Source organism: Rhinopithecus bieti, unplaced genomic scaffold (genome assembly GCF_001698545.2).
Source record: "Rhinopithecus bieti isolate Rb0 unplaced genomic scaffold, ASM169854v2 scaffold_20892, whole genome shotgun sequence".
Lineage (NCBI taxonomy): Eukaryota > Metazoa > Chordata > Mammalia > Primates > Cercopithecidae > Rhinopithecus > Rhinopithecus bieti.
Genome location: NW_016810602.1, coordinates 1588341 through 1616147, shown reverse-complemented (window position 1 = coordinate 1616147; position 27807 = coordinate 1588341). Strand labels below are relative to the sequence as shown.

Here is a 27807-nt window from a genome sequence, read left to right as displayed (position 1 = left end):
ATCTAGAAATGTTGCCACAGCTAAGGCTACATCCCCGTTGAACCTCAAAAACCTCATCCAATGAACAAAGCCATCACCACCCATTTACTCTCAGGCTGGGTTGAGAAAGGGGGAGAAAGGCGGAAGCAACTTTGACTTATGGCTGCTCCTGGTTCTGCAAGACCAGGTAAGCTACCTCCACTTCTCACTCAGGCTTTCACTGAGACCCTAACAGCTTCCAGAGGGGTCTCTCACCAACCTTGGCCTTAACAAGGGCAAGAAGACACCACCACCAAGAAGGATAAAATAAGTTTTTATTTATAGTCTTATAGTAAAGGGGGAAGCCTTAACTTGCAAGACAATTCTTCGGCAGTATGTACAACATACTTTTTATTTCCATGGAATGGAATCAAACACGAATAGAGACTACAGAGTATACACTAGAAATCAGCAAATGCCAGGAACGGAGTAGGAAAAAGACAAAGAAATGAGGCCTAAACACACAAAACCCTTCACTGGGATCTGTTGACCACAGCCAGAACCAGGGCTGGATCACGCAATGGAGACAGGTTCCAGGACAGTAGGAAAGGAATTGGGGTGAGGGCTGGGAAGGGTCCGCACTGGGGTGCGGGTTTAGTACCAGGTAAATTGCTCTTGGTATTTACATACAAAATCAGTTGGCTCTATTTCTTAGAAATACACACAGGAAGAAAGAAAGATTTCATCATTACTTTATGAATCTGTCGCTTTGCAAGACCGACATCATCAGAAATAGGTACAATTCACTCAGATTCAAATTTAAGTAGCAGGAAATAAATATCAAAACATCATCACTGGCCCTCAATACAAAACCTCTATGCCACCCAAAACACCCCCCCGTCCCAACCCTTAAATGGCCATTCCCTGGTGGCTGCTGCTTCACTGCTGCCATCTCCCATACATACCACAAGAGTGTCACACGGCCCTCCGTGAGGCTGGCACCGCAGGCTTAAACAGCTGGCTGAGAGAAGCAGGAGTGAAACATGCCAGGGACTCTGTGCTGCGAGTCTGTCCCCACTTTCTTTTTATACCACAAACTTCTTTAAGAATCTGGTCTTTCAATAGGAGCGATACATAGCTTTTTAGAAAAAGGAAAAAAAAAAAAACCCTTAAAAAGGAGGAGGGTTCATTCTGATTACTCCAAACCGGTTATCTTCTCAAAGTAGAGCAGTTCAGATTCACAAAGTCTATCAGAGGTGAGGGCAGACCAGGAGGCCGCCTAGGTAGGGCAGGCGTCCTCCAGGCATGTGCCCGGCAGGACTGGAGGAGATGGTAGGGTGGGCAGGACACTATGTGCTCAGAGGTCTGGCCGGCCGTCTGTCCTCCACAGAAAAAGCTGCCAAGTTGGGGTGTTTTGGTTTAAAAATTCCTGGTGGGGACAGGGAATCCCTGAAGGGAATACGTTAAAAAAAATATACAGTGGAAATGGGGAAGGAGAACAAGAGCTGTTGTCCAAGAGCTTCTACGTAAAATAAAATTTAAAAAAGAAAAGGGAGAAAGAGAAAAACAGAGTCTTTTAGATGCTTCTGAGGGTTCTACCGATGAACTGAAAGGAGGATGAGACGATGGAGACAGACAGTTTTTATTGCTGGCCTGCCCCGAGTGGCTTAGCTGGCCTCCATCCGGAGCTTCTTCCTGCTTTGGGGCTCTTCAGGCTCAGACTCCGAGCTGGAGTCTGAGCCCCCATCGAAGGCAGAGATGGTGCTGCCCTTGGCGTTGGTGTAGAGGCTGTTGTCTGAGGAGGGGTAGTTGGTCTGCAGTTGGGCACTTGACCTCGCCTTCTCCAGTGCACGGACTAGAAGGCAACCAAGGGAGTGTGTTACTGCCTTCTGGAGACTTGGGGAGTAACCGAGTCTCAGACTCAGGGTCCAGCCTGTTCTTCCTAAGGGCTTGCTTGTTGGCCCCTGAGGCTCAAGATGCTCAGAAGTACTCCCTTCCGGTGGCTGTTCACTCACACACTTCATTTCCCTCCCGCCTTTCCCAGCTGAACCAGGGAGCCAGCGGATACTCTGCAATCCCACCCAACCCCGAAGAGAAGGCTTGTGATGTCACCATCCTGCCGTGGAAGCCCCTGCGGAGAGACTGGAGCGTGAGCTCCCTGTGGGATGTAGAAGTGCAATAACAGAGGAGAGGCTGGCCCAGGAGCATGAGGCTCCACAAGGTGTGAGGCCACACAACAGTAGAAAAGGATGACATAAGACATATCAGCCAAAGAACAGTTTTGGCTTAGCTCTCGTGTACAAGATCCACTTGAAATGACAAGCTGGACACTTGGAAGCAAGTCACCAATACACATAAAATACCTGGGCTTTTCCAATAGCCCCTACATGCAGGCTGCTTGGCCTAGTAACCAACCCACTGACACCACCCACTGCCCATCTCTTGGTTCAGCTCAGCTTGAGCCTGGAATGTCAACCTATTTATTTTATTTTATTTTATTTGAGGTTTTCTAACCCAGGTGGTTACTTGCATTTCCTTTTACTTGCATCTTCCATGAGGGAGGAAGAGAAGTGAATTCCCCAGGAACAAACAACTTGATCAGCTCTCGCTTTCCCCTGTGGTTGTAGGAAAAGGCGGGTGTGAGCATTGAGAACAGCATGGGCCTAGCCCACAGGCTGCCCTGATTGGACTACCATTGACAATGGGGAGGGCTCACTGTCCTTGAACACCTGGACTCTGGTACTTACATAGCACATTCCACTCTAAGGACCTCAAAGCTCTTTTCAGACACCTGATGCCAGGTGTGATCCCTACTGCAGGCAGAGCACCTGAGCCCCAAGAAGGGGAGAGGTCAGGCCAGAAAAAATACAAGTCTCCAGAGGTCCAACTTCCTAGCTTCCACTGTCTCCTCACTGGCACCTCAGGTCCTTCCTCAGGATGGCTCTAACACTCAGCTACTCAGGTCCCAAGAAGCAGGACCAAGCCTGCTTCTGAGCACATACTCCATGACTGGCTCTGACTCTGCAGGCCCAGGTGCCAAAGCCTGACCCAGCCAGAGCACAGCAGGGCCAGCTGCCCCACGAGCTTGGGTGCTCACCTTGCTGCTCCAGAAGAGCATTCTGCCGCTTGAGGTCGTCAATATCTTGCTGGTGTGTGTGGTTTTTCCTTCGCATATACTGGATATACTCTGTGGCTTTGTCTAGGATTTGGGCCCGGGATGCCTGTGGCAATATGAGAAAAAGCACAGGGGACAAAATAAAAACCGAATCCAGGCAGTGAGGGAACCCGGCCTGCAGCAACTGCTTGGGTAGCTGGAATCAAGAGGATAAGGTGGGAAAAGGTTGAAGAAATACAGTAATGGCTACTGTAGGCCTTCTTTTTTTGTTGTATTTTTTTTTTTTTTGAGACAGAGTTTCTCTCTTGTTGCCCAGGCTGGAGTGCAATGGCGTGATCTTGGCTCACTGCAACCTCCGTCTCCCAGGTTCAAGTGATTCTCCTGCCTCAGCCTCCTGAGTAGCTAGGATTACAGGCATACGCCACCACCCCCGGCTAATTTTTTTGTATTTTTAGTAGAAATGGGGTTTCACCATGTTAGCCAGGCTGCTTGAACTCCTGGCCTCAGGTGATCTGCCCACCTTGGCCTCCCAAAGTGCTGGGATTACAGGTTACCCCGTGCCCAGCCTGTTTTTTTTTTTTTTTTTTTTTGGAGATGTAGTCTTGCTCTGTTGCCGAGGCTAGAGTGGTGTGATCTCAGCTCACTGCAACCTCCACCTCCCGGGTTCAAGTGATTCTTCTGCCTCAGCCTCCAGAGTAGCTGGGTACAGATGCATGCCACGTTGCCTGGCTAATTTTTATATTTTTAGTAAAGATGGGGTTTCACCATGTTGGCCAGACTGGTCTCAAACTCCTGACCTCAGGTGATCCACCCACCTCGGCCTCCCAAACTGCTGGGATTACAGGTGTGAGCCACTGCATCTGTGAAGGCCTTCTTTGTGATATACAAGGTCCCAAGTGCTTTACAGAGCTTACCTCACAAGCATAGTCTCAGAAGTAGCTCTACTAGGAACCCAAGGATCAGAGAAGTATACCAGTTTATTCAAAATCACCAGCTAGACAGTGGCATAGCCTGGATTTAAAATCAGAGCCATCTGATTCCTGAATTGTACTCCTCTCATCCCCTCTGGTTCTTTAGGTTGCTTTAAAGTCTTTAGCTTGGCTATGTCTGGAAACATTAAAATACTACTTAAATGAAAGCTTTAGGTCACTCATTCTGCTAGGGCCTGGCTTGAGATGGGAATGGGTACAATGTGTTTCATCAAGACCCAAGATTCCAGCCAAACTCTGAAACCATTGTTAACTATTCCCAACTGAACGATGCTGTGTCACTATTTCAGCTTTCCTGGCTAAAGAGACTTTCATAAAAGCTGTCGGTGCTTGATGTCAACACAGGAAGAGCATGAAATTGGGCCATTTCAGGAAACAACCACACCTCTACAATGGCTGTGGGTTGCCTGGGTACTGCCTTGTTAGAGTAAGTTCGTAAGTCAGTAACATGGATGTCATGTTACTGTGCCCCTAGACATCAAACTTGTCTGGGAGATTCTCTCCAGGCTATAAACATAGCCAGAGTTACTTATGGCCAGGCAGCCAGCCAAACTGGTAGAATAGTACAAAGCCAAGAGAAGCCCAAGGCAGGGTAGCCTAGTAGCTTAAGTATGGCCTTCCAGCCAGAGGCTCCTGAGCAGCCGAAAAGCTTCTTACCCAGGGTAGGGAGTGCTTGGCAATTCTATATTACAAGCGCAATGGGTCCTAAAGAACCAGAACACAACAGCAGGAGAAAGACAAAGAAAACATGTACACCATGGCTAGCAAAACCAGATCTACTCATATTAAATCCTAACAATCTCAATTTATAGACCTCAGTTTGGGCTGCGTTTCAGAAAGGTTTGTAAGGCCTGTGTTTATTCAAAAGTCCTCACAAGTACTAGAATTTCCAGGCTTTCCTCTTATAGCACCTTAAGGTAATTTCCTCAAGGAAACTGTTCATAACCAACCATTTTTATCAGGTGCAAATTACGTACAAGGTACTGGGCAGATACTGTGGGGAAACAAAATGTATTAGTCATGGCTTCTTTGCCCCAAAGCTTACTTACTATCTAGTTGAGGAGATAAATATGTCTATACACAGACAAATCACAGGGCAGTGCTGACAAGCGTAACCTGACTAGCAGAGATTAGAGATACCACGGGAAAGATGGCTTCTGGCTGGGGTGAATACCTACTGTGTGCCAGGCACTGGCCTTGGTGCTGCATGTGTGCATGCAATGCGCTCCTATCTAAAACGGCGAGCCCTGTGTTAGACCAAGGTGGCGTTTGTGGGAAAAGGTCACTCTGAATAGGGAGAATAGCACAGGCAAGGTGGGATGGGGAAAAAGTGACATGCGTTTCTTTAGTTGAGTCAGTCAGCTTATATAGAAGGAATGAGAATTCCTAGCCTAGCAATGGATACTTCAGACACTGTTTCCCATTTCTGCAAAGGGGCCTTATTAGGGTTTGATTATTACGTGACAAAATGGGGTGGAAAAAAGAAGGACATAATTAGAAGTGACTAATTAAAATGCCTTCCTCTCTGGATACTGGAGATGGAATGAAAAATGATTAGTATTGATGAGAGGTGGTAGAGTGGTGAGGAAGAATTTGGGAATTTGGGGACAGAGGAGTGCTCTACATGCTTCTCATTAATGGGTTCTGTGGCTGCAGACACATTTCTCACCTTGCCTATTCCTCATCTGATTAGAAATTCTCTAAGACCCCATCTAGCCCTCCAAATTCTACCCTTTCCATCACTGATGTAATTGCTATGCATATTTACATCCCTCTTTTTAAATTTGCCTATGTAAAAGCTGTTTTTTCAACTAACAGTTTCCAGAAGGCAACATTAGCTCCTAACTACCCATGTGCATCTGGGACAAGGGAAAAAATGCACAATCTCTGAAACCAGAGAGCACTTGCAAATGTTCAGTGATAACTTTTAATGAATGACCAGACTGAGTAACAGCCTTTGTGTTACCAGTTTCTCCTTCAAATATTTATACATGAAACCAGGGAATTAGGATCAAGAAGTGAAAAGTGACCAATAAGCACAGCAAAACAAGCCAGAAGAGAGAAAAAGATCTGTGAGGGATGGCAGTTTCCATTTCAGGGCTAGTTTTTGGATGAAGATAAAATTCACGGATGTTCAGAACATAGTGTCTTTGGAACAAGAGGAGGCCAAAGAAGGCTGGATTGGTTCAAACCCAGAATGAGGCCTTCAGAATGCTAAGCACAGCCCTTCCTCCATCCTCTGCTGAAAGCAGAATTGCCCCAGGTCACTTAGGGTGCCCTGATCCCTCAGCAAGTCCAAAAGAATGGTTCAGAGTTAACTTTATTTTACTCTTCCCAAGGAACACAACAAGAATTAAGATCCAACAAGAAAAAAATTTAAAGCACAAAATATAGAAATACCCCAAATTTGCATGTGCATATAGTCCAGGGAAGAAAAAGCAAAAGGCTGAAGCTAAAAATGCTAGACTCACCTGCAATCCTCCACTCCCATCTTTCCACTACATACGAGATCATGTTGCCAATCACAGCATGAAGGTGGGGGCAAGGCCATTCCTTGTCTTTATGAGCTTATAATATGTGACTAGTAAACACGAAGCCAGCAAGAAACCCTGGGATTTATGGCATGGACTATGGAATAACCCTGGGCTTTCAGTTTCTGTTTTCTGAAAATTGCTCTAAGTCAGCTGAGTCAACTGCCTATCTTCATGTGAGTATGACTGATCAGATAGAACTTGGTAAGTCAACATGTCCACAGAACAAGTGCTGCCTTGGGTACTCAGTAAAAACCTGAAATTATTTCTCCTGCTAGTTTTTATAATTAGCAGAATTATCATTTTGATTCTGTCTTTGTGAACACAAATGGCTCTTTAAATGGTTTGGATGGAGCCCTGAGACAGGGTGGATGGTGGCTGAAGGGACTGAAGAGGTAGCCAGGCCTCTCATGCAGCCATGTGAGTAAACGCAAAGGGCTCAGCAGTCCTCTCTCTCACCTCTGGGAGCCACACAAAAGGATGCTGGGTAGCCTTGCCAGAACTTGCTCCAAAGCCATGGCTGCACACAGCAACACAAATGACAATGATGATGATGGGGGTGGTAACAATGGCAGCAGCTAACACTTACTGAGTACTTACTAAGTGTCAGGCATCCTCACACAACCTTCTGATGTTTTCCCTATTTTATAAATGAGGAAACTGAGACACAGAGCTGTAATTTACCCAATGTTTTGTAAACTAGTAGGAAGTTGAGTCAGGATTTGAATCCAAGCCTCCAGAACACTGATATTTTGGGAACACAGGGGAAGCTATGGAACTAATTTAAAAAGATCAATAGAATTGCAGGGACAGTGTTGTCATGGAGGGGAAAGTTGGAGGAAAAGGACCACGAAAGAGTCACCTGATTTGCCTACAAGGACGTCAATGGAAGACCCTAGTGAACGTGGTTTTCTTGGAGGGGTGACAGCCAAAGCCCAATGGTAAATTGTCTCTGCACGGGTAACAGGTGTAGGAATTGAGTTGCAAGTAAGCCAATGATGAAGACTAGTCTTCAAAATTTGGTTGAAAGGTAAGAAGTAGGCCAGGTGCGGTGGCTCATGCCTGTAATCCCAGCACCCTGGGAGGCTGAGGTGGGAGGACCACTTGGGCTCAGGTGTTGGGGACCAGCCTAGAAAACACAGCAAGACACACAGGCTCTATAAAAAAAATCAAAAAATTAGCTGGGCATGGTGGTACACAAATGTGGTCCCAGCTACTTGAGAGGCGGAGGTGGGAGGATCTCTTGAGCCCATGGGGCTGAATCTGCAGTGAGACATGCTTGTGCCAACACACTCCAGCCTGAACAACAGAGTGAGACCCTCCATCAAAAAAAAAGTGAAAACCAGTAGTTTGTAATAGCAGGATAGCAGCACTGAAGGAAGGTTATTTTTCTTTCTTTTTTTATTTTAAAGACAGGTGAGAATTAAACAGGCTTCTAGCAGAAACACATTGAGAAGAAAAGCCTTAAGATGCAAGCTAGCTTGGGAGAAATGACCTAACCATCTGGTCTGGAGGGCGGAAGTGGAAGGTTAGGTGGGGGATGTCAGCTTCCCACAGTACTGCTGGCTTCATTACCTTTTGGCAGCCCAGAAGGATAAAAGCAAAATGAAGAATGTAGAAGACCCAGGGTGTGGCAGAGGGTCTGGCAGGTTCCTGTCCCTCCTACTGTTTATGCTGCAGCTGCATGTCCATTTGCATTCCCTCCCAAGGCAGTAAGCAGACAGAGGGGAGGGCAACCCTCTCAAGCAGAAGCGCCCACTGTCAGACCTCTGCTTTTGAACAGCATCCACCCACTCCACACATCACACCAAGAATCGACTACGTATGTCACAAAAGGCCCCAAACCCAAAAGATGTGGATTCTAAATAGAACCATTTAAGGCCCCAAATGACTCCTGAAGTTGTTAGCACTGATGCTTCAGATGAAGTCTAAGGTTATTAAATCTCATTTAAGGTAATGGTTCTCAAAAATGTTCAATGTAAGGCAAGAGTTCCAAACATTTCTGGAGTTATAAATCTTATCACAGTAACTTGGATTTCTGTAAAAATTCAAGTTGTTTTAGAAAGTGGGTGGGGAGAGGTGAGGAAAAGAACAGTAGTGCTAGATTGTTAACATTAGGAACACCACTGCCCTTCCGTAGGGTCCCAGTGCTGACGTGAGAAACAATAATCTTAACTCTACTGAACACTCTTGCTCTTCAGTGCCAAAAACAGATGCCAGTGGGCTGATGTTACAGCTGTCTTGTTTCCCTAAGAACCAACATGCCGTATCTGGAGGGATGAAAAAAGAGGTACTGCTGGACTCAACAACTGACATCTGTTTTATTTTTCACTAGTTATTTTAGAGAAAATGAAACAATTTATTTTCTGAAAACAGTGTAAGCTTTTATACATATGAAGGTAAAGGGAGGGCCCAGGGCTAAACTGGTGTACATTTCCATGTGAATAAGCCATCTTTTGAAAACCAAAACGAAAGAATATGCACAATAAATCTGGATCCACATTAAACTAGTTCATTCAAAAATGGAACCCCATCAATGCCAGCAAGGGAGCCTGGAAGGTTGTAAGGTCAGAGTCAGCACAGACCCATGGCTCCTTGAAGGCTTCCTGCTGCCAGGGCCTCCCCAGCCACAGGACCATTTTGTTGATCACCAGGGAAAGCAGAGCTATCAGCCCTGCAAGCAGCTTAATTAAAGCCAGGAGTAAGACATTTGTTTAAGGGGTCAAAACAATTCTTTTTTAAATCTTTCATTATTTTTTCTTGTGCCCTTGGTAGCTTGAAATGAAGGCGTGGCATTTCTGCATCGAACTTTGACGATGAAGGACAGGAGTACACAATTTCCAAAAGAGGAAATAGAGCTAGTTAGTAAACATGTGGAAAAGCAATTAATTTCAGAAGTAATAAATAGAATACAAAATTACTAACCTTTGTTTACTGAATTAGTCACCCTCTTCCAAAAAAAAATTCCAGTGATAATGAAACTGGTACTCTCAAAACACTACCAAAAGACTACTCTAGAATTTGCTTAAAAAAAGAAGTGGAAGAAAGAGGATATAAAACAATCTTCTTGGAAAGCATTTTGGCAATACACAGAAAAAGGTCAGATGCTCATACCCCTCAACCCAAAAATCCAACTTCTTGGAATCTACGGAAATGGCTACATATACAGAGATGTCCATCACCAAATTAATTATAAATTTTAAAAACTGAATGCAGCCCCAATTGCCCAAAAGAAACATGCCTAATGACTAAACATGAGCACACTGTATGACCTGGGGGAAAAATATATTATGTAAAAGCAGCAAGCTATAAATAGCACTTTCCCTGTGGGAAGCATGTAGATGAAGAGACCAGGAAGGAATACACAAATTGATAACACTGTATTTCCTTGCTTCTTAGACTCCATCAATAAATCCATGGATTGAACAATAGCAGCTTTTGGGGAGAAAAAAAGGAGGCAGGTTTCTTTTCACATCCACTCTAAGATGATGACAAATTCAGTCACATTAAATGGGGCAGCGGGGTACGGAGAGTCTATTTTTGGATTATACTATCTGATCTGATAGTCACTAGCCACATATGGCTAATAAACATTTGAAATATGAGTACTCGGAATTGAGATGTACTGTTAAGTTGAATTTAAAGACTTGGTGAATGAATAATTTTAAATATATTGATTACATGTTGAGATCATATTTATTTTTGAATATTAGGCTAAATGAATTATATTATTCAAATTTTCACCTGTTTAACTTTTTAATTGGTTCTACTCGAAAATTTTATTTAAGTTACATTTAAAATGCATTTGTGACTCACACTAAATTTCTGTTGGGCAGCATTTGTCACAGGATCAAAGAGAAGGCTGTAGTTGTGTTACAGGAAGGAAGGACTCATGTTTTTTCTTCTTACCATTTTCTAAAGTTTTGCAACTTTGTTGGAGAAAAAAAAAATGCTAAAGTCAAAGCCTGGTAATCAATCCCTATCCTTCTGAATCTCAAGATACAAAAAATGTTAGGTGAAGAGCTCTCTAGTACTCCTGGGGGAGTGCGACGTCTCCCACTCTGTATGACAGTCTCCCAGAAGGAATAATTAGATTCCTGCCCTACAGGAGCATACCATTTAGTTAGGTGATAAGATAATCACAGAAATTAGGGAGACAGAGGAGAGGAGAGGTCCCACAAAAGGCCACAGAGGTTTATGGGAGGGTTCTAAGGGTGGGGCAGTATTTGATATGGGTCTCTAAGGCAAGGAGCTGGAGACTGAGGGAAAGGAGGAACTCAGGCAGGAAATAGAGGACAGACTGCACATAGATCTTGTGAGCAGGGCTCATCAATATGGAACCCCCAAGTCACCTGGGCAGTGTGGCTGGGGTTGGGCCTTGAGAAAAGCAAAGAACTCAGATTAGCTGAGAATGAAATTCCTGAGCAAACAGAAGAGGGGTTGATATGGTTTGGCTGTGTCCCTACCCAAATCTCATCTTGAATTTAACTCCCACAATTCCCATGTGTTGTGGGAGGAACCTGGTGAGAGGTAACTGAATCATGGGGGCTGGTCTTTCCCATGTTGTTCTGGTGATAGTAAATAAATTTCATGGGATCTGATGGTTTTAAAAATGGGAGTTTCCCTACACAAGCTCTCTTTGCCTGCTGCCATGCATGTAAAATGTGACTTGCTTCTCCTTGCCTTCCACCATGATTGTGAGGCCTCCTCAGCCGTATGAAACTGTAAGTCATTAAATCTTTCTTTTGTAAATTGCCCAGTCTCAGGTATGTCTTTAACAGCAGCATGAAAATAGACTAAATACAGTACATTGGTACCAGTAGAGTAGGGCACTGCTGAAAAGATAACTGAAAATGTGGAAGCAACTTTGGAACTGGGTAACAGCCAGAGGTTGGAACAATTTGAAGGGTTCAGAAGACAGAAAAATGTGGGAAAGTTTTGAACTTCCTAGGGACTTGTTGAATGGCTTTGCCCAAAATGCTTATAATGATATGGACAATAAAGTCCAGGCTGAGGTGGTTGATGGAGATGAGGAAGTTGTTGAGAACTAGAGCAAAGGTCACTCCTGTTATGTTTTAGCAAAGAGACTGGCAGCATTTTGCCCCTACCCTAGAGATACGTGGAACTTTGAACTTCAGAGGGATGAGTTAGGGTACCTGGAGGAAGAAATTTCTAAGCAGCAAAGCATTCAAGAGGTGACTTGGGTGCTGTAAAAGGCATTCAGTTTTTTACGGGAAGCAGAGCATAAAAGTTCGGAAAATTTGTAGCCTGACAATGTGATAGAAAAGAAAATCCCATTTTCTGAGAAGAAATGCAAGCCGACTGCAGAGATTTGCATAAGTAATGAGGAGCCGAATGTTAATCCCCAAGACAATGGGGAAAATGTCTCCAGGCCATGTCAGAGATCTTCACAGCACCTGCTCCCATCACAGGCCCAGAGGCCTAGGAGGAAAAACTGGTCTTGTGGGCTGGGCCCAGGGTCCACATATTGTGTGCAGCCCAGGGACTTGGTGCCCTGCATCCCGGCCACTCCAGTCGTGGCTGAAAGGGCCCAATTTAGAGCTCAGGTTGTGGCTTCAGAGGGTGCAAGCCCTAAGCCTTGGCAGCTTCCACATGGTACTGAGCCTGGGAGTGCACAGAAGGCAAGAATTGGGGTTTGGGAACCTCTGCCTAGATTTCAGAGGATGGAGTATGGAAACACCTGTATGTCCAGGAATAAGTTTGCTGCAGGGACAGGGCCCTCATGGAGAGCCTCTGCTAGGGCATTGCAGACAGGAAATGTGGGGTCAGAGCCCCCACATAGAGTCTCTACTGGGGCACTCTCTAGTGGAGCTGTGAGAAGAGTGCCACCATCCTGCAGACCCCAAAATGGTAGATACACTGACAGCTTGCACTGTGCACCTGGAAAAGCTACAGACACTCAATGCCAGCCTGTGAAAGCAGCCAAGAAGGGGGCTGTACCTTGCAAAGCCACAGGGGTAGAGCTACGCAAGACCAAGGAAACCCACTTCTTGTATCAGCATGACCTCTATGTGAGACATGGAGTCAAAGATCATTACACAGCTTTTAGATTTGACAGCCCTGCTAGATTTCGGACTTGCATGAGTCCTGTAGCCCCTTTTTTGACCAATTTCTCCCATTTGGAATGGCTGTATTTATCCAATGCCTGTACCCCCATTCTATCTACGAAGTAACTAACTTGCTTTTGATTTTACAGGCTCATAGGCAGAAAGGATTTGTCTTGTCCCAGAAGAGACATTGCACTGTGGACTTCTTAGTTAATGCCGAAATGAGTTAAGACCTTGGGGGACTGTTGGCAAGGCACGACTGGTTTTGAAATGTGAGGACATGAGATTTGGGAGGGGCCAGGGGCGGAATAATATAGTTTGGCTGTGTCTCCACCCAAATCTCATCTTGAATTGTAACTCCCACAATTCCCATGTGTCGTGGAAGGAACTCGGTGGGAGATAATGGAATCATGGGGGCAGGTCTTTCCCACGCTGTTCTCATGATAGTGAATAAGTCTTGCAAGATCTGATGGTTTTAAAAACAGGAGTTTCCCTGCACAAGTTCTCTCTCTTTGCCTGCTGCCATCCATGTAAGACATAACTTGCTCCTCCTTGCCTTCCGCCACAATTGTGAGGCTTCCTTCCAGCCACTTGGAACTATAAGTCCGTTAAACCTCCTTCTTTTGTAAATTGCCCAGTCTATGTCTTTATCAGCAGCATGAAAACGGACTAATACAAGGGTGTACAGTAACTGGAGGGTTAATGGCAGGAAGGTGGTGAAAAAGCCGGTGGGCAAGCTGGGTACCTTATTTACAGAACATGGAATACCAGTCCTTACCTAAATGGGCAATGAAAAGCCCTTGGAGGTTTTCAGCAGCACGCAAATAATTTATAAGAAATTAAATGCATTTACAATTGCTGAGCCTGGAGCCTAAGGGAGACGTGGGCAACTATGGGCAACAATTTAAGATGTAGAAACTTTAAAAAGATAATTGCCCAAGTTGGAGTCTGGCCAGCTAATATAACCTTAATGAGTAATGAGAAGTGGATAGGACTGTGGTTAACATTTCATGTAAAAGATAATCCCTCCAGCAGCTCAGATATGCTATAGACACAGGTTACCAAATGAACTGTCAGCCTTAAAACCATCAACAGGAATGAGCCATCTCTCAAAATAATGTGGCCAGGGTGATGGGGGATTCCTCCCCTCAGTTAATAAACATTCACTATGCTCCCTACTATGTGCAGGCACTGAGGGAAGGAATATAACCAAAAGGAGACATTTTCCCTGCCTTCATGGTACTTATTATAGTGTAGTGGCAGCAGACAGTCATTAAATAATCACACAAATATATGTAAAACCACATATATTAAGTATAATATATAAATGTGTGCACATAAAAGTATAAATGCTATGACAGCCTTTATCCTTAAGAACCATGTTCCCTGCCATAAACGAACTACTAATATTTGGTTTCAACATCTACCTGTTAAGAAAACCAGACTTTAATGGAAATGAAACTGAGATTAACTCAATGTAAAGCTCTTATCTGATGCTCAGCATGTTATCTCATTATTGTTAATTGTTAGGTGTAATCCTCTTTCCCAACAAGAGAGCAAGACCCTCAAGGGTAGACACCATCTATTATGTCTTTGAACCTCCATAGCACTCACAGAGTCTCACTTATACAGTTAAGCATATAATGTTGACTGTTGCTGTTTTCTTTAATGGCTGAGCAGCGTGCTCTTTCCTCTGGCTCTCTTCACCACCACAATTTACTGAGAACCTACTATGAGCCAGAATCTCTGATGGGAACTGAAAAAGGCAGTGGCCTCAAATTCTCATCTTGAAATCAAGAAATTCTGTTTATTTTCATTTGAAGTTATATTCTCTCTCTTCAACACAGCTCTCCCCATAAGGGAGAAATGCAGAGCTCAACTGCCTGAGAGAGCAATGAGTTTGATAACAACAGGCACTGAGGGAGAGACTTAAAAGATGAGAAATTTCTATAAACCACTGTAGAGCTACAAATGGCAATGATGAAAATAACCTACTGCTAAAGCCATCCATGATAAAGAGACAGTGTGATTGGTTATAATCATTCTGGCTCAGGTACTGGGGCTTACGAGATGGAGGACAGAATTATACTCCCATGTAAAGGCAAAATGATGGGCTGGCTATCAGGTCTTGCTCCCCAACATAAATACGGTGAGCTCAGTGCCAGTGAACCATTGTGTAACACTCCCTAGTACCCAAGCAATACTTTCTGTAAAAGTAACATCTCTGTAAAAGAAAAAAAAAAAAAAATGGGGCCACAGTTGACAGCTGATCTTGCCCTCACTCCATTACTCTGGTTGGCTGGCTGATGGTTCTAATTCCATCCTATTGTTCCCAGTGGGCTCCATGTACAGTGGAGAAACTGCAAGGAACACAAAAGACTCCAACAATAGAGTTCGAGGGTCTACTTGTTAACGCTGGGACCTATGGCAAAACCCAAATGAACCACCAACTGTAATGGTCTATTTTCTTGGGCTCAGAGCAACTATGTGAACTCAGAAAGAAATTACAGACTTTAAATGATCCTTAATACCCTGCACTTCAGTGTTACCTACATATGCCACCTCAGAGGAGAGTATTTTTATAGTAGCCGTGGTATGACACACTGCCAAGATTAACAGGCCTATCCAGGGGAAGCTCCCAGGACAATGACAAGATATAAGTAAGCAAGATTTCTTTAAAATATCCTTAAACTGTTTACCCATATGGTACAGGAAAAAGATGGAACTTGGCAATTAATTGGCAATCCTGAGTTCTAGCCCCTGTCCTGCTACAGATGGGATAATGATCTTGAGCCTGTTAATAACACTGACAGGAGCAATAGCAGTAATAACTGTCTAATAACAGTACCATACCTTATACAACTGCTGTGTGGATTTAATTTTACATTGCAATACAGTGTCAATTATTACTGATTTTTTTCCTCAAGAAAAAGGTAATTCTTTATTTATTTTTATTTTTTTGAGACAGGGTCTCACTCTGTCGCCCAGGCTGGAGTGGTGCCATCACGGCTCACTGTAGCCTGGACCTCCCAGACTCAAGTGATCCTCCCACCACAGCCTCCCAGGTAGCCAGGACTACAGGTAAGCACCACCACGCCCGACTAATTTTTGTATTTTTTGTAGAGACATGGTTGTGCCATGTTGCCCAGGTTGGTCTCAAACTCCTGGGTTCAAGCGATCCACCTGCCTCAGTCTCCCAAAGTGCTGGTATTACAGGCATCAGCCACCACGCCTGGCCAACCATTTTTTAAAATGTTTAATTTATAGTAGAAATACAGAAAACAAAGGGTAAATAGAGTTTGGGTCCCACATTTAAAGCCTTCTTTCTTTTTTAAACAAGTATTCCCTCTTCTTGGTTAGGATCCAATTCAATTAATATATTGCTTTCTCTTTAAAAAACAAAAAGCTTACACATATGACAGATAATCCAAATGCTAAGGAAGAAGTCAGCTGGAACATAAACATGCTTAAGTCAAAGGAGACTGGAACACAGAGAGACCTAAATTTCCCTTTAAGAATCTAAGGTTCCCAAACTTCACATGATAAAATAATCATCTCATGATTATTTACATAATGTCATAACCTTAATTACCACAATCTAAGAATGAGCCCATTTCCTTTGGTTCAAATATCACATTTTAAAAAACGCCACGTTTAGTGAGAACTCATAAGTCTGAGGGACCAAAGTATTCTGTTAGACTCACGACACCTATGAAACAGTGCTGGCAGCTTGCTTTTTAAAGAGGAAGAGGTTGAGAGCTTATAGACATTTCCTTCATTCACTGTCAGCAGGACATATTTGGATTGTAACAAAGCATAGGAGGATTCGGAAATTAGAATGGTATCTAGTAAATTCTCAAACTGGGGTTGTGCTGACTGGCTCTTGAATCTGGTTCCCCTGGACCACTCCTCTCTCCTAGTGCTGCTACATTTCTGCCAGCATCTCCTGCCACCATCCCTTCACTCATTCCACTCTAGCTACTCTGGCCTCTTTGTTTTCCCTGCCTGGCCCAGGAATGCTTACAGGTTCCTATCTCAGTGCTACCACACTTGCCTTTCCTCTGCCTGGAATGCTCATTACCAGACAAATGCACTATTCTTTGCTTCACTTTGTTCAAAGGTTTGCCAGCAACACTCTTCTTCTCTGCCATAATTAAAATTGCAACTCTTCTTCCCTATTTTTCTCCATGATACTTACCTGACATAATACATATATTTTTAATTCTTCTTTTTTTTATCATTTCCTCATCAGAGCAAGAACTCCTGTTATTGTCTGTTTTGTTTACTGCTGTATTCCCAGTATCTAGAATAGTACCTGGCAGGTAGTAGACCCTCAGTAAATATGTGTTGAATGGCATGAATGAGTAAATAAATGAGCCACAACAAAGGACAAATTATTCCCTCTGTAAGACTACCAAATTCAAACCTTCAACTTCCTTGAAGAAAGAAAGGAGAAAATATGATTTAGAATAATGTAATTATAAGGAGTTAAGGAAGAATGTTATGGCATTGTAAAACAGGCTGGATAAGGAAAAGGTATAGTTGTGATCCTATGACCCACCTCTCCCAATGTATTCAAACTTAAGAATGCCTAAGAATCATCTGACTGCTTGTTATAAATACAGATTCCCAGGCTTCCCTCCAGAAAGGCTGATTCAGTAGTGAATCTGATGTGGGTGGTCCACAATTCACCCCGAGAAACATTGCCCCAGTGCCACTCCTGGTTAGATGTGAGACTTAGGAGAAGGCAGCGCTTGTCCATATAGTTTACCAAAGCAATTTTAATGGATACTATGGTACAGGAATAAGCACCAACTGTCAACAGGTCAATGAAGCCTAAGAGATAATCTTTGGCATGTGTTTACTTTGACTAAAGGGGTGAGTCTGTCTCTAGTCATAAAGATTTCTGTGGTACTTAGTGTTGTACTCAGGAAGGTTGTTATTCCAGGTAAGTACTTTGGTTTAAGGTCATTAAATCAAGTCCACACTTAGCACGCTTAACCCATGACAAATTCTGGTTTTGCAATACCAGGTATGCACATGGCTTGTTTTGTTCTTTATAAAGGTCACATCTTCTCCATGTTTCCGCCACATGGAAAGCCACACCTTAGATAAAGGATAGAGCATATAACTTACCAGAGTGACAATATAAAAAATGAAAGCATAAGGGTTCCAAATTTGATCTTGGATAGCCAAACAAATCCAGGACCTCCACCACAGAACTAAATCAAAGTGCACTCAAAAGCAAAAATTGTTCTTAACAGAATAGTTGCTTCTTTATAAAACACTGAATCACTAAAGCAAAAACATAGGTCCTCTTCCCAGCTTGCCAGTTATTCCACTGAATTGCTGCAGACAACTATACTCTCTGTCAAGGATGGAACTAGCTGTGCAGATGTTTTCTCCAAATTCCAGGGAGTGACCCTAACCCATAGGCTTTTACTCAAAGCTTCTAATTTTGTTTTTAAAATGTAGAAACAGCTGGTGCCTAGCCCTCCAGGGAAAACGCTAGGTTCCAGAAGGGAGTGGGGAAGAATGGTTATTTTTTTCTATTTCACATGAACACGTCTCTTCACTCAAGTCTTTTGTCCCACAGCTTAAAATGCTCTTTATACGCCTTGGAAATAACAATTATTGGGGCTAGAAAATCAATGGTGCCCAGGCTGCTTTTAACATACATTACATGCATTTCTGCAAGTGCTCATTTACAATAAGTATTAACCTTGAACCACAGGAAAGAAATTCTCATGGAGGTCTAGGGTATTAACCACCTCTGGAATCTTTACTGTTATCCCAAATGAACTCTGGGCCACCCTTTACACTACAGTATATAGTTATAATTTCTTGAATTTATTACAAATAATACAAATTTATAAAGATGACTCCTACCGATATCTTACAAATAGCTCCATTATATCTGACATATTTTGTTAAGGATAAACTGGAGTAGGTAAGGCGTGTGGTGATCCTCCAAACAGTCAAAAAATAAGGCAACCATGCTACCTGAATATCTCTGACTACATTTCCTTCCCAATAGGTGAGTGCTCTCCTAAGCTCTGCAACAAGTTAAAAGCTAGTAGTGGCCAGCTACTCAGCTTTCTCAAGAGACTCACCTTCTCTCCTTGGAGTGATGGGACTGAGTCCCGCAAACTGTGAAAGCTGTCTTTGATGTGGTCCCTACGTTTTCGTTCCAGTGCATTATGATGAGCCCGTTTGTCAGCCTAGAAGAATGGGAGAAAGAACACATTAGGAATGTCACTCCTTTTGCTTGGTACAAGGTGGGTGGGGTATAGCCTGGAAGTACACGCTGTCAGCACTGTCCCTGGCGAGTGGACTGGGAAGGATTTCTCGAGGTGGGCAGTTAGGAGTCTCCAGAATTAGGCTCTGCTAAAGGGGGAGAAAGGGGTGAGCAAGGCTTGCGACAGGAACATCCAAAGTAGCTCGATGCATCCAGCTCATGCATAAGTAAAATAAAAGTTATTCAGGGGAACAAAGTGTGACTCTCCTGTAACATCAGTGGTCCCCCCCTCAACTTGCTTATGTGACAGAAGAGCCACCAGTCTGTGGTTAGGAAGTGACTAGAGAAAGCTCCAGTGGCCCCTTCTTAAGATGTGATCACCTCCACTGTAAGAGATTCCCCAGATGGGTGTCCAGGGGAAAAAAGAGTTAAGTCACTGGTGCTTCTTTCATGTGAAACCATCACCATGAGCCCCAAGCCCACTAAAAGGCACTAGTTTAAGACTTTCTCATCAAATCATATAATAGAAACTAAAATCTCTATAAAACCTAGATGCATGAATCTGAGATCATTATGACAGAGCTGATAAGATGACAACTGAATTCTGAGTTCCTGTTTTTTAAAAGTAGATCCAAGGTGCTATCCTGCCAAGGGCTTTCTCGCACACAGGCAGTGCCAGACAGGCAGTTCTTAGAGGGCACACTTTCTGACACCACATACTCAGAATAAATTCCCTCAGGCACCTGTGGCAGGTCAGGCTACTTTGGCACTATCTAAATATCCAAGTCAAAGTCTTAGCCTACTTGTAATCACAAAGAACAGTCAGCTGGAGATGGACGAAAACTGCCAACACCAAATCAGGAATCGCAAAATGCTCTGGCTTCAGGCAGAAGAGACAGTGCTGAAGAGCACGGTAAGCACACTTCAGCAGGCCCCCATCAGAGGGGTATCCCCTCCAAAAGGAACACAAACCCAAAGCAAGAGGAACTTCATCACACCTACACTGAGAATTATGGAAATTATACACTGAACATTCACCTTCAATGCACATGGTTGCATTGAGCTAACCTAGAGAGCAAGTTTGTATATGGGAAGTTCAGGTAGCTTAAATCTACACACACGGGGCCAGAAATTCAAAAAATGGAACAAGAGTAAATAACTTGGCTTAGCACAAGAATAATGCTGCCTCACATGAATCCTTGTACTAGAGAAGATGTACAGACAAAAATCTATCAAGAGTTGTGAGAACCAAAGGACTTGAAATTCTCCTGTTGTTTAATCCTAAAAGTCCTATTCATTACAGAGGAAGAGGAGGCTGGGAGCACCTGTGGTCATCTGAGTACTTCCTGGTCTCTTAAGCATAGCACCTCTTCTACAGCTCTATTGAACTGGACATAAGGTTCCCATGACAACCATGGTTCTCCACAGCATCTCTCTCTTTTGGGGGCAGATGCCTGGAGCACTTCTAAAGTTGTCCTAATCTTGTTAAGTCTGGTTTCACTGTAAAATGAATGTTTACTGAACTATAGTCACATATGAAATATTACGGAGAAGCTGAGGACAGTCAAGCTTGGAACACCAGGTAATCTGAGGCTAGAGGCAGGTACTCTGTATCATACAACTTTAGAGCAAAATTATAGATGCCTTCTAACAGTAGCATGAAATAGCTCAACAGAATTAAACCTATTTATCTAGTCCTTTTGAACTTCCTGTTGTTCCCTCTGATCATCTACATAAAGATAAGTTGGGCTGGGACTATACCTAAGGAGCTTAAAGGCCAAGAGACAACATTTGGCATGTGTCTGCAGCTCCTGTTGCTATATACTACCTAAGGTGGTTTATTTACATGCAAATTAATCGCCCATCTTTGGTCTCCAGAGCAGCCCAAGATACTCCTGTCTACTAAATCACCCTGATTCTTGGCCCTCCTCCCAGGTAAGAGCTGTGCACCAGAATTACCCACAATCCCTCCTGTTGATACAAATAAAATTCTAATTGTCTGTTTTCTTTCTGGGAGAGCCCTGCAAATCTCAAACGGCTAGAATGCAGTTGCACTTGGTTTCACGTGGACCTGCACTAAAGGGGTGGAGCTAAGTATAATCTAACATCAAAATCATCCCCACAGTGCACTACCCCCTCCCATTCACTGAGCTCTGAAAGGACTCAAATGGACAAGTCTCTCGGTTAGAGGATCGTAAGTGAACTTGGCTGTAGATCATGAGCAGAAATCTTGGCTTCTCATCTGGGGAGCCGGCCAAGTTTGAGAAGTTGGCTCAACAAGGAAAGGCAGCAGTCCACTGCCTGGTAGAAAGCCTGGGCTGGGGACTGTTGTTCTCAAAGTAGTGGATGGAATTTCTGTAGTGGTTCCAGGCCCAATTTAACTAGCAGAAGAGTGGAATCTTAGACCAATCCTTGCTGCCATGTCCATCCCTGAGCTACTACTGGAGTCAATTTTAAATCTCTCAGAGATAATGGCAAGGATGTATTTTTCTCTTCCCCAAGCTTGATTTGAAAGAACAAGTTAAAAACATACACAACTAACAAGCCTAATTCCAGGCAACTCTGAATTAAATGTTATCACTAATGTTTTGAAAGAGCACATGAAAAACATAAAAACCTTTACAGGAGGCTGAGAATTCTGTGGGAAATATTTCCAAACCACAGATCCACCCAGCCCGATAACACTGCCCGCGCCTCACCCCCACCCCCATTGGAGGACCAGTTTGCAGGCTTTATCACTGCCTTGTTAACTGTCTTTGCTTGCTGGCAACCCTTTCTGAGAGGGCCAAGATTTCAGAGTTGAAGAAGAAAAACTGGGTGAAGACTCCCACTGTAAGGCATCTAATAACCTCCCACAAATGCAAAACTGGTTTTAAAAAACAGGGCCAAACAATTTTCTTGAACAAATAAAACTCTACTCAGATAAGCCTGTACTGAGAATGATGTTCAATAATGAAAACGAATGGTACGGAAAGCCTCCTTGTGGAGTTAATTAGGCCCTATTCTAGGAGACAACAGAGGTATTCTTGGACTGTACAGCAGGCTCCCAAACATCTCCCCTATACATCCTATGGGAACAGTGGCTGGACACTGCCCACTCTTCTAGTACACTGAATTTGTACATCTGGATTTCTGCCAGAAAACCCTTCCTCCAGGGCATCCCTAACAGAAATACTAAGGGGCTATGCAGTGGTCCACAGATGCTCAACAGAAACTCCTGCACCAAATCACTTCCAGCTTTGACATCTCTGCCAAGGTTTTTATTCAGCCTTTCAGTTATATTTCTACCCAACTTTCCACACTGGTAGCCAGAATAAAAATCTTCACCTACAATTTGTCCATTTTTGACACTACCAAGCACGTGTATCTTGTGTTGTTAGATGTTGAAAGCAAACATTATTTTGTTAGCCAAGAAGTTGCTACATTGGCAGGAAGTCATCTAGGCTAAGGAGGTCTGTTGAAAATTGAGGGAAATCTCTTAAAATTATCTCCTTCCAACTTACTGCACAGAGACTGCATCTTTGTTCAAGGCATCACATCAGTCAGTAAGCTTATTTTCTCCAAGTTCTAGACAAATAGCATGTGGAAATAAACGCTTCATTATTCCAGGATGCACAAGGTTTTCCAGAACAATGCCATGTCTTGCAGGCTACCTGACAGATAACCCCACCTATAAGGGGAATCATCTCAATTCTAATACAGAAAATTCTCAGCACATAGGCAATTAGTTGCCCACTAAATATTTACTACCTTTACAAAATGTGAAGGTTGTATTTTAGAGGGAAGCTTGTGTTGCTTATGATTCTTATCAAGCTATTCTTGTTAGAGACTAAGGACACTTGAGAATACACAGACCCAAAAATCTCATCCGAAAAGATCTGTTTTTTACTTCTGATAGATAAGAACAAGATAAGATTAAGTTCAATTTCTAAACAACTTAAAATACTCATTTTAATCAACCCCAAAATTATAACATAAAATAATAGGCAGGTAGGATGAGATAAACTCACCAAGCTCCCTAAAAGAAAGACATCGATTTCAATTTTCCAATATCTGTCCTGCTTGTAGCTGATTGCCTGGTATACATTTCCAACACTATCTAATGTATGTATTTGTTTTCAAACTTTTTTCATTTGGTGCCTAAAACAACTGGCGAATGTTATTCAAACAGGGCCTCATACCATAACCATTTCAGAGAAGGATGCCTTAGTCAGGAAATTTTAATTAAAAACCAACCTGAATTCTTTGACCAACGATTTCACCACTACTGGCATCTTGGAAAAATTCTTTTAGACATAAGAACAACTTTTACTCTAACACAGGCACATTTAGGAACTCACTCTGGCATTTCTGTTATCACTGTCAACACTCTAAGCAGAGAAAAAGTACATGCATTGTGCAGCACTTCTGTCATGCAACTGACTGCAGGTAAAACAGAGAGCAGTTTCCTGAGTGAATTCCAATCTCATGCTACCAAGCTTGTTCTCTTCTGAATATTCCTAAAGAAGCAAAGAGCTCTGAGAAGTTAAAAATATTTCATACCAGAAAGGTCCAGAAGCAGAATTGCACAAATCTGTTTTCAAACCCCTCATAGGCATACTGCAACTGCAACTCACTCAGGTGCCATCAAGCATGGTCACTGGAAAAAAACTTGCATTTCCTGACCAACACACTAACCCATACATTTCTTGTATACTTTCAGTCTTTCCTAAAGAAATTTCCCAAACAGAAAGAAAGCAAAAGGAAGCCCTTGCAATATAATATACCTGTCCCAGAAATTTATCTTTAAAATGCAACCTCTTCCCTCCAAAATATAATAAAAATAAGATAACATCAGTGGGATTTTGCGATGTACTGAATTTAGTAATAAGAATACTCTTTGGGGTTACTTCCTTTAACAAAGCTTACTGGTCATTGGAGAAGCTGTTTTCCATTTGTACTGAAGCAATAGAAAAAAATATTTGCCAAATCAGTTTCACTTTCTGTTAGAGTTAGCCTAACTTCCTAACTCTGTTCTCAGTATCTTACATTTCTCATGTAGTAAGGCCTAGATAATTAGGTGACATTATAAAACATACATGAATGTTTTTATATTAGGATCCACAGAACATTTTCAAATAACTTTTCAACTTCTTCTGTAGTCCTAAATACCTAAGTATTTGGTTGTTCATAGTCCATATCTTTTTTTAAACCTTTTTTTAAGGCAAAACTTAAGAATAGCTCCCTCTTAAATTTTAACAAATATATTTATTATCTAAAATATTAAGAAGTAAGCAGATGCATTCACAGAGGTGAAAAAATGGAATCCTTTTTACCCTACACATTCACGATAGTTGTTTGATACACTATAAAATTTGTCTAAAACACATCTGCTTTTTCTCTCCTTGCTGTTGTAATTATATTGTGCAGAGTAATACTTAGAAATCTCAACAAATAGATGTGTTAAACTAAAAACAAAGAGTCAAACCAACTTCCCTTGCCTACTCCGAAAATCAAAAGGAAAAACCCTAGGCACCTTAATAGCAAACTAAAAACATCTAGACAAAACAGTGAGATTAGCATTCCAGGAAAGCAGAAACATTATAAAAATTTAATAAACAAATTTACATCAACAATCATGTGGATGAATATTTTGAAAAGCAGAAAGCTTTCAAGAACTGTGAGCCAAAATTTCACCAAAAAAAACAAAAAACAAAAAAAAAACTTTCTCTTACTACGATTCAGTATAATTCCAATTCAAAGGATAATTCTGCAAAGGAAGCCTAACGATCCTTACCCTCTGTCTCTGATCAAGCCCTGGCACAGATTTTACAACTGGAGACTTGCAGGAAAAAAAAAAAGTTTTCAACAGACTAGGCCCCAAACATGAAGGATAAAAGTAAATGAAAAAAAGGAATTCAATTTTCAAATATATACGTAAGTATATGAGAATACTTCAAGGATAAATAAAACAAAACAAATTATCTTTAATGACTATTACCCAGGGATAATTTTTAAGATTTCTGGAACAACTACATCCCCGGATTTTAAGAAAATACCAGCTCTCAATAAATAAGTTTTCTTAATGCCTATTTGCTTAGACAATCTGCATAATCTTTGCTTGCTCTAATGAAGAGCAGGTACAACTGAGATGGCTTGCCTTTATCCTGTGGTTATTAAGTTCTTATACAAGAGGTATCAAAGTGACATCCTGCAAATTCTAACAAGCCCAAACAGTTGTTCCACACATCATTTTAAAAATCAGAAAAATAACATAACGCTTTGGATTTCTAATCTTTCTTAAACAATAGGAAGATCAGCCGGGCGCGGTGGTTCACGCCTGTAATTCCAGCACTTTGGGAGGCCGAGGTGGGCGGATCACGAGGTCAAGAGATCGAGACCAGCCTGGCCAACATGGTGAAACCCCGTCTCTACTAAAATACAAAATTAGCTGGGTGTGGGGGCATGCGCCTGTAGTCCCAGCTACTCAGGAGGCTGAGACAGGAGAATCGCTTGAACCCAGGAGGTGGAGGTTGCAGTGAGCCGAGACAGCACCATTGCACTCCAGCCTGGTGACAGAGCGAGACTCTATCTCAAAAATAAATAAATAAAATAAAATAAATAAAAAATAGGAAGATCTGGCAATACTGACTCTTCACTCCTACATAACAAACCACTGGAATTCAGTAGTGGCTGACTTTTTAGAAGAGGCATTGCTCTCCAGTACCCAAGTCCTCACCTCTTCTTTCTTTATTCTTTATGGCCCTCATGGGCATTCAAATTTTTTACCCCCATTCTACACACTTCCTACTGTTCCCAATTTCAAATATTAGAACTCTGATATACTTATTTCTCTTCCCCTCTGATTCTGATTTATTCTATATGTTTTCTTTTTTTCTCCTCTAATCTATTCATGAAAAACCCATATCACTGTCTCAGACTCCAAAGACATGAAATTAGTGCATATCTAAATCCACAGAACCATCTACTGGGAACATTAATACCAAAGCCCTAAGAAATTATTGATAACATTATATGGTCTCATCCATCACCTTTCAGCAAAGCTGTCTCTGCAATGCCACTTTTCTTCAGCTATTTTTAAATTTTCTTTACCTCTTCTTCAAATACAGAGAATCAGACCATAATAACTTTATGTGACACTTTGATGATGCAACGTTTGGCTCCTCTACATTTCCAGTTTTTGCGTTAGAATACCACGTTGTGCTAGATTCTAGGGGTCTATAGCAGTCACATGACTTGCTTAAAGGCGATTATTGCATGTGGCTTCAGGTTCACACAATTATACAGATATGGTTTAAAACCTACTTGTTCCTAAATAAATCTTCTGACCACTTTGCCCTGAAATAATACTACCACTGACTTCAGAATGCTGCATTTCTCATTTCCACTTACATAGTGGCAGCTGGATCCCCTATTTGAAAACTACAGAACAATTCAATTCTTTGCATACAGCTCCTCTTACTCACTGAACTTATCACCTGAGAATCTAGAATGATAGGATTTGCAACCCCCCCACCCTCCAGAACCAGGCCCCACTTCACCTTAGTGGTTAACATTAGTGATTTACTACAATATTAAAAGTAACAGTACGATCTCTTTTTCTCTCTGACCCCAAAAAGGAATAGAACTGAACGGAAATAAAAATGAAATGGAGAGTAGGAGACGTACCGCAGATTGAAACCTCGGTTGCTCTTCCTGGAATAGGAGAGAAAAAAAAAATAGAAAATATAGAAGTTATTTTTACACTTAACATTCAATAATAAGAAAAGAAAATGCCGGCGGCAGAGGAAGCCGGGAGGGGTGGGGAGTCAGCCGTACCTGACACCCCTTCCTCCCTCGCCCACCCCTGCCCCCACCCTTCACCCTCGGGCGGCTATCGGTTAGGCGGGGTATGAGGGGTCCCGAGCGCCGCCCCCTCTTCCGCGCGGATCCGACCGGTGCCGAGGGGCGTCCCGGGCACTGTCTCCTCCCTGCAGAACCAGCTCGGGGCATCTAGGCACCCCCCAACCCCCTCTCCGCCCTTCCTCGCCAGGATCCGCGGGGTCCACGGTGAAGAGAGGATAGGCGTTCCGAAGGGGCAGGTCCTGAACGCCGTCCCCTTCCCCTGCGCATCCGGACAATGGGGATCCCGGGGCGCCCCCATCTTGTCCCCCGATCTGAGCCCGGAAGGTGGGGGAGCGGGAGGGCCGCAGCACCCTCCCCCATCGGGAGAAGGTGGGGGTCCCAGAAGGCCCGTCCCGTGTTTCCCCCCACCTCCAGTCCCAGGAGGCCGCTCCGGCCAGGAGCCGGAGGGGAGCGAGCCGAACGCGGGGACGGAGCCAGTCCTGGCCCCGAGTGGGAAGGGGAAGGAAGGAGGCGGCGGCGGCCCGGCCCCCTCCGCCGTCGGCCCCTGAGAGCCCCGGCCGCTGTCCCCGCCTGGGACAAACCCGCCACGGGTAAGGAAGAAGCCCCAGGACTCACGTCGCCTCTTCCGACCTCGATGTCATCGTTAGTCGGCCTCATTTCCTACAGGCCCAGGGGAGCGGCCACTGCAGCGGCCGGCGAGGGAAGGGGAAGTGAAGGGGGAGGGGGGAAGTCACCGACAACAAAAGCCGAGTACCCACACACCTACACTCACTCCCACTCACTCACTCGCTCTCTCATCTCACACACACACACACAACACGGAGCAAGAACCACTCCTCACTGGCCAAGCACCGGATCAACGGCGGCACGCACGCCCGCGTCGGCCCCCGGGCCACGGCTGGACCAGGCTCGCAGCGCATGGGGCAGCCGAGGGGGGGGGGTGACTTGCTAGTTCTTGTCCCTTTGGACAGACGGCCCCGGGTAGGCTCCAGAAAACTACAAATCCCGGAAGAAGACCGCATCCAGAGCGACGCCAGCAGCGCTGGTAGATGGAGCCCCAGGG

The 27807-nt window shown here is 43.4% G+C and overlaps 1 protein-coding gene and 1 long non-coding RNA gene across 4 annotated transcripts; one reads left to right on the top strand and one right to left on the bottom strand.

Moving 5' to 3' along the window:
- Positions 1 to 276: 276 nt before the first annotated feature.
- Positions 277 to 27616, bottom strand: MAX (MYC associated transcriptional regulator X). Of its 3 annotated transcripts, none has more exons than XM_017892432.1 (5): positions 27360 to 27616; positions 26568 to 26594; positions 18775 to 18882; positions 3056 to 3179; positions 277 to 1813 (listed from the first exon to the last, which is right to left on the bottom strand). In XM_017892432.1, the coding sequence occupies exons 1-5, from the start codon at positions 27399 to 27401 to the stop codon at positions 1626 to 1628; spliced, it is 489 nt and encodes a 162-aa protein (XP_017747921.1). In that variant the 5' UTR covers positions 27402 to 27616; the 3' UTR covers positions 277 to 1625. The 3 variants fall into 3 exon arrangements, with proteins under 3 accessions (XP_017747921.1, XP_017747923.1, XP_017747922.1); XM_017892433.1 differs by lacking the exon at positions 277 to 1813 and adding an exon at positions 2438 to 2573 and having other exon boundaries at positions 27360 to 27548; XM_017892434.1 differs by lacking the exons at positions 18775 to 18882; positions 26568 to 26594; positions 27360 to 27616 and adding an exon at positions 2489 to 2573 and having other exon boundaries at positions 3056 to 3076.
- Positions 15012 to 19380, top strand: LOC108542427 (uncharacterized). The gene is made up of 3 exons (XR_001889274.1): positions 15012 to 15113; positions 15630 to 15742; positions 18699 to 19380. It is a non-coding gene; the product is annotated as an uncharacterized LOC108542427 (long non-coding RNA).
- Positions 27617 to 27807: the final 191 nt, after the last annotated feature.